We start from the raw sequence: 6,441 nt of genomic DNA, 5'->3' as shown, positions 1-6,441 counted from the left end.
TAAGACCATCTCCTGCCAGGGCATCACTGGGTACCATCTTTCTCACTTCTCCCTGAGCACTCCGTGCTGGGGAGAGGAGGCCAAGAGGTTTCCCGTGCCCTGAAAACCAGGCTTGACACCCATTCTGGGGGTTTAGGTGGGAGGCCGTTGGCTAGGGTAGAAACTTCCAGCTTGGGATTGAGCAGTGTCTTTCTTCTGAGCTCTTGAGGACTGGAGCCAACAGCTGAGAGAAATCCAAATCATAGCAGGAAAAAGGCTCTCAAATGCAGATGCAATTTATTGGTTTTATGTATTCTTGCAACCCTGAAGGTAGAGCAAGAGGGGAGAAAGGAGGCAGCAGGTTTCAGAGGTAGGGGACGGCAGCAGCAGCAGTGAAGCAGGAGCTCAAGCTGTCTTCCTTGGAACTGGGGCAATCCTCTAACCCCAGGGCTCGGGCAATGAGACCCAGGGGTCACAAACACAAGGGACAGGGAGGAGGCTGCTCTTTGGATTCCCCCCCAATCTAATTGTGCTGCCTTCCCCAAAGGGCAGCAGACATCCCCGCAGCTCCCGTCGCCTCACTCAGGGCTGCCTTGCTGCTTCCTTTCTAGAGCTGTAACCACAAGCAGCTTGACGAAGGGGTAAACCAGAGCAGCGAAGCGTGGGAGCACGCGCTGTGTCAGTGGGCGCTCCCCAGCTTGCACAGGGAACAAACGCGGCCGAGCCGCAATGTCGGTGCCAAGCCCCCCCGCTGCCATAATTTGGCCTTGCGAGAGAGAAGTCCTTGCCGTGTCCATGAGGACCAGTGGAAGATGTTCCCCAGGGAGAAAGGAAGAAAAAGCAGGTGAGGGTGGGGCCCTGAAGTGTGCGTTTTCCAGGGCAGCGGCTGGGGGGGGAGTAGGGTCATGCTGACTTCATGACACTGTTGACCCAGGGAAGGTAAGGAGCAATGTGTGTGTAGAAGCCGGGCCATTTGTTATGCCTGTAGGAGAAGATGCCGTACGCTTTGTTGTTGCAGACGAGTGGGTCCCCAGCATCACCCTGTAAAACAGAGGAGGAGAGAGATCAGCACTGATTTATGTGGGGTCCCCAGGAAAAGGGTGCATTTGCAAAGGGAGGCTGCAAATACCAGGACAGAGCTTCTGCAGGAGAAACTTGGACATGCAATGGTTGTGGATAGCTCTGGGTCCAAAAGGGAACAACTGCAATTTTGTCTGGGACCCAGCACGGGACTCGGCACACTACAGCTGGGCAAACGCTGGCGCTTAAGCTGTCGCTTCCTTTCTGCCCTTCTGCTGGCTGCAGAGCACTGCAAAACGCCCTCAGACCACCTACGAGGTTTGGGGCAAACCTCTCTTTGGCCAAGCTGTTGTCTTGTTGTGCTGTTGCAGACTCCTAGGCCCTCTGCTGGGGGAAGACGAGGATCCCCCCATCCCTTCTGCTTGGCCCAGGGCTGAGCACAAGCGTGATGCCTGCAGCCAGCGGGAATGCTGCTGACCCTCTGGGGATCTGATGCTTGGAGACCCGGGGCACCTCCTGTGCCCAGTTCAGCGAGGGAGAGGGATGCTGGTGAGGAAGCATGGAGTGATGGGGGTGGGGGGAAGTGAGGGGACAACAAGAAGCAATTTTAGACAGTACCTTTTCAGTGAAGTTTTTTAGCTTAGATCAGGTTTGTGCCCAGCACCTGGCTGAAACCTCCCCTGCAGCCTTCTACTCCCGAAGTCAGAGACTGACCTTTTCAGGTACCCAAGCAGATGCACTGTTGCCACAAATCAAGTTGTCTGCAAGTCCTGGGTAGTGGCTGAGGCAGTCCCTTCGTCCCATGATGGTGACAGTGGCTTTGCATAGTGTGGCAGTGGGTGTTTTGTAGCCCCAGCTGGCTATGCTGCATGTGGTCCCACCAGGGACTTTTGATTTTTCAAAGGCAATGGTCCTAACATAGCTGTTGCTGGTGGCATTGCCTTTCAGCTGGGCAAAGGGACAGAAAATAAAGAAATAAGTGCTTGGTCTGTGACAACGGCTGTGCCCCCCTGCTCCAGGGTTACAGCTCAGCCTTGCACACCAAGCAGATCAGACCACGTAGGTGCTCCAGGCAGGTAATTACCTTCAGCAAGAGGATGTCGTTTCCCTTCTTAGGACTCGTGTAGTCTGGGTGGCAGTGATACTCTTGGACTTCGAATATTTGCCAGCTTTCCTCTCTCCTCTGGATTGTGTGGGCTCCAAGGATGACAGTCAGAGGTTTGTGTCTGGTAAAATCAAACATGGTGTATGTCATTACCTTCCTCCTGCCTTCCCTGGTAACACTGAGGCACATCTCTCAGCGGCATGGCCGGGAGAGACTGTTTGGGCTTTAAAGAATGGTGGGAGCAAAGAGCTCTGCCAGTGAATCTACCCAGCCAAGAGGCAGAGCAAGTTCCCATCCAACAGACTGGAGCTCTGCAAGTTACACTCCCTCTGGATCTCGAGCTGAGCGGATTTGGTCCAGTGCTGTGTACTAAGATGTGTGGACTGTTCATCCAGGCTTTGTAGGCTCATGGAACTCCATGGCACCTAGAAGGGATTTCTGAATCAGGGCCATGCTCTGGGCTAATGTACCTTTACTGGCCTCTACGTCATCTGCAGAAGGGGCTGCCTTAGGAAAATTGGGAGGGACCCTGGGTACAGGGGGGAGTCCCTCTCAATCTAGCAGGTGGGATTTGGGCATCCAGGCTCCTGGCTTCTGCTGGTCCTCACTTCTGCTGCTCGGATGCCCTGGGCCTGGGTTACTGGCACCGGGGCAGAGCTGCCAGCCCTGAGGTGTAGTAGCTACGCCCAGTCACACACATCTAGAAAAGCCCTCTTGCTGCTCCATGCCCTGTCTCTCCAGCTGGAGGGGTGGAAAAGAGCTGGGCCAGCACCTTGCTCATAAGATATTAATTCTGATAAGGGTCTTGAAGGTCTTCAGTGGCAGAAAGACCAAAGACCACCAGCAATCCCCGCTATGCCAGAATGTCAGTGACAGCAAGGGAAGAAGCCGGTCTGACTTCTCATTGCTGGCAACTGGGAAGAATAAAATGGAGGGGGAATAAAAAAAATTCAAAGTAAGGATCTGAACATGGTCTGGGGAGGGACATGGGGAAGGATGGCTCAGGGCAGAGCTCCAGACAGACCCCTGCTGTTCCAGTGCTAGACCCCACTGCCTTGCCCTGTCCCAGCGGTGCAGCCTGTGCTCCCTGCTAGGGGAAGGGTTTGGCTACAGCCATGAAGGAATTAGTTCAGACTGTTTGACCTCCTTCTAGGAGATGTTACCCGGATCATGGCAGTGCGACAACCTTGTTGCGCCAGGTGCTGTACGAACATAGCAAAAACTTACATGAAGCACTGAGCTGCTGTCATCACCCAGTTTGGGGCCACTAGGAAGCCGCCGCAGAATTGGTTGTTCTTTCCTTGCAGATAGGCCATGTAGGGTGTGGAGTGGGCTGCTCCACCTCCTCCCTCCCTCCGATTCCAGGAATAATCTGCAGTGAATGGGACTGAGGATGAGGGGATCGGAGGACACAGGGTGCCCTGTCTGGGACTCTTCCTTCCCCAGCCCTCTCCCCGCCTCTGGGCTGCTCTACTTACTGGCGTTGGCTGGGAGGCATGTCACCAGCAGGAGGGAGAGCAGGAGTTTCTGCAGGTGCTTCATCATAGCGTTCTCTGCTTCAGTAGATCCCTTGGAGGTGAGGCTGCAGCTGGGGTCTCTTCTTGCTCCCAGCAAGGTTTTATAGCCTGAGTCTAGACTCCAGGAAACCACAGAAATCAGACTCATCTGATTAATCTATGTGCAAATTGCATGCCTCAGCGATCTGAGAGGGGAATTCAGTCAGCCTTAGCCTTCGGCATCAACCCACCTTCATCATGGGCCTGATCTGGGGTATCTGATGTCCTTCTAAACTCAGAGCCAGTTTTATGCCATTGCCTTTGAGCTGGAAGCTACAGGGAGCGTACCCACCATCACCACTGCCTGCCAGTGGGCTCTTCCCTTGCAGCTCATATTTGCTGTTGTGCACTTGCAAAATCTCTTGATTTTTATCATGAGCCTTGCAAGAACAAGATTTCTTTCACTTGGTGAACCTGTTCCAAAGACCGTGCAGTGACAGTTGAGGACCCTCCTGCTCTTTCTCAGTAGGTGTGGTCCTGGCTAATAAAGCAAAATTGGTGTGAGTGCATTTATAACACCACACTGGTCATGGCTATGCGAGGGCGAGAAGTTGTTAGAGCAGCTTCACGCGCGTGGCCCACAGCAGCGGGACTACTGGTGTTGCCATGAGGTCTCTGTTCTGGACTAGCTGCTGACTTGGGGCTTTGCTTTGTACAGCACAAGGCACCATTTTGGGTATTTCTTTTCAGATGTGACTGTCCACTGTTAGATTGGAGAGCTTGCTGTCTCTTACTGGCCAATGTGAGAGAAGATGTATATGAGACAGGAGCATGCATCCTCGACCCTTGTCCAGCCCCTTGTCCAGCACCAGGACAAGGGGCAATGGGCACAAACCGAAACATAAAAGGTTTCAGTTGAGTATGAGGAAAAACTTCTTTACTCTGAGGGTGACAGAGCACTGGAACAGGCTGCCCAGGGGGGTTGTGGAGTCTCCTTCTCTGGAGATATTCAAAGCCCGCCTGGACGAAGTCCTGTGTAACATGCTCTAGGAGAGCCTGCTTGAGCAGGGGGGTTGGACTGGGTGAGCTCCCGAGGTCCCTTCCAACCCTTGGGATTCTGTGACCCTGGGGCAGGGGCTAACTTTCCTTCTGATGCATTGAGAGTGGATGGAGATGAAGGCTGCAGGTGTGGGGTTCTGCCCCTTCACCAGGTAGAGATAACCTGATGGCACATCTCCCTGAAGCTGGTCTTGCTCCTCTGGGAAGGGTCATGTCCAAGTGTGCCACAGCCAGTGCTGCCCCCACCCTGGCAGGCAGTGATTTTTAAATGCCAAACAAGTGCCAGGTGCCTTTCTGCGGTGCATGGTGGGGATCTGTCTTCCCTGGACCAGGCCCTGCGGCAGCTGCACCTCCTCCTCCTCCAGCTCAGGGTGAGAGGGACGGTGCTGGAGGAAGGTCTGGTGGCAAATCACTGAACATGCTTCCCCCAGCCCCCAGGATGTCCCCTTGCCTCCCAACTGGCACCAGTGCGTGGCTCCACCACAAGGTGGAAGATGGGCACGTCTATGTGAAACCCTGGCAGGGGTTGCCCAGGGAGGGGGTTGAGGCCCCATCCCTGGGAACATCCAAGGCCAGGTTGGACGGGGCTGTGAGCAACCTGATGTGGTTCAAGGTGTCCCTGCTCCTGCAGGGGGGGTTGGGCTGGGTGACCTCTAGGGGTCCCTTCCAACCCAAAACATTCTAGGATTCTACAATTCTATGATTCTACAATTCTAGGATTCTACAATTCTAGGATTCTATGCACTTGCCCCAACAGCGGTTCCTTCCTTGGCTGTGACGAAATGGGGCTGCTGTGTCCTTGCTGCCCTCACTGCCAGTAAATTTACTTTCCTATCTGCCCCCAGTGCCACAGGGCAAACCCCATTTTTAAACTAAATGCTGCCATTGTCGTGCAAAGACTGCAGCAGTTGGAGCTTCAAGGAAAACCTGACGTGACAAAGATTTCGTACTTCACAGATAAGCAGTTGCAGCCTTCCCACTTGCAGATTTTCTAGCTGATAGCAGCTGTTAGCAGAAGCCCAAACCATGGACGCTTCTCAGTGTCCCCAGGGTGGCATGGGTGCTGAAGGCAAAGGTGATATCATTTCCCTTCCTTCCAGGCAGGAACAGGGAGAACGTAAGAGCAGACATCCAGGGCCGGACTGCAGGCTACCTCCTCCCTCTGACAAGGGTGGCTACTGGGAGCCCAGGAAAGGCTATGAGAACAGGGCAAGCGTTCCGGTCCCTTGAATTGCGCACAGTTTCTGTATGTTTAAAACTCCCCACTGGGTTTCCCCGCAGCTAACCGGTCTGGTCTCCTCTTGAACTTGCACAGGCATCTGTCATCCTGCACCCGGGAGTTCTGCAGCGCAGTTATTTACCAATGCACTCTCTCTGCTCCTTGTCATCTCCTCCAGGAAAGTGTCTCGCACGTTCCTCTCTGCATACGAGAGATGCCACCAGAAGCTAGCTGGAGCAGAGGAGACTGGGGCTCAGCGGTCCGGCAGACTGCTTCACTCCCAGTGCAGGCCATGGAAGGAGGGGCTGGTGCAAGGTATCCAGACTAATGCAGGGGCCGCCGGAAAATGTTGCTAAAGCATCCTTTGCGGGGAGGAGAAGCTCGCCTCTGAGCATCACCCAGCTGAGGGGAGAGTCATAAGATCTTTTGGTGTTGTGCTACTGCTAGAGTAGTCTCTGCTTGTGCTGTACTGCCTGGGCTGGGCTTGCCTTCCTGAGAGGGACCAAACCATGCTAACAAGCTCCAAGGTAGACAGCTCCCAGCTGGGACTCACCCTTGTCTTC

General features: G+C 54.2%; 1 protein-coding gene across 1 annotated transcript; it reads right to left on the bottom strand.

The window, feature by feature from the left end:
- Positions 1 to 882: 882 nt before the first annotated feature.
- On the bottom strand, positions 883 to 3,769 carry LOC104124381 (granzyme E). Its single transcript, XM_035892334.1, has 5 exons — positions 3,583 to 3,769; positions 3,332 to 3,491; positions 2,084 to 2,225; positions 1,714 to 1,947; positions 883 to 1,020 (listed from the first exon to the last, which is right to left on the bottom strand). Exons 1-5 carry the CDS (start codon positions 3,767 to 3,769, stop codon positions 883 to 885), a joined length of 861 nt encoding a protein of 286 aa, XP_035748227.1.
- Between the last annotated feature and the right edge of the window lie 2,672 nt (positions 3,770 to 6,441).

This window comes from Egretta garzetta, unplaced genomic scaffold, assembly GCF_000687185.1.
Source record: "Egretta garzetta isolate BGI_Z169 unplaced genomic scaffold, ASM68718v1 scaffold4, whole genome shotgun sequence".
NCBI classification, from domain to species: Eukaryota; Metazoa; Chordata; class Aves; order Pelecaniformes; family Ardeidae; genus Egretta; species Egretta garzetta.
The sequence above is the reverse complement of the archived record's forward strand: the minus strand, read 5'-3'. Positions and strand labels throughout refer to the sequence as shown.

Bases quoted from the DNA above. Each gene is read 5' to 3' on its own strand.
- LOC104124381 (XM_035892334.1), bottom strand. From the start codon at position 3,769: ATGAGTCTGATTTCTGTGGTTTCCTGGAGTCTAGACTCAGGCTATAAA. The intron at 3,492-3,582 runs GTAAGTAGAGCA...CCTCATCCTCAG, and splicing joins ATGCCTCCCAGCCAACGCCA to TCCCATTCACTGCAGATTAT. The intron at 1,948-2,083 runs GTAATTACCTGC...CCCTTTGCCCAG, and splicing joins ACGACATCCTCTTGCTGAAG to CTGAAAGGCAATGCCACCAG.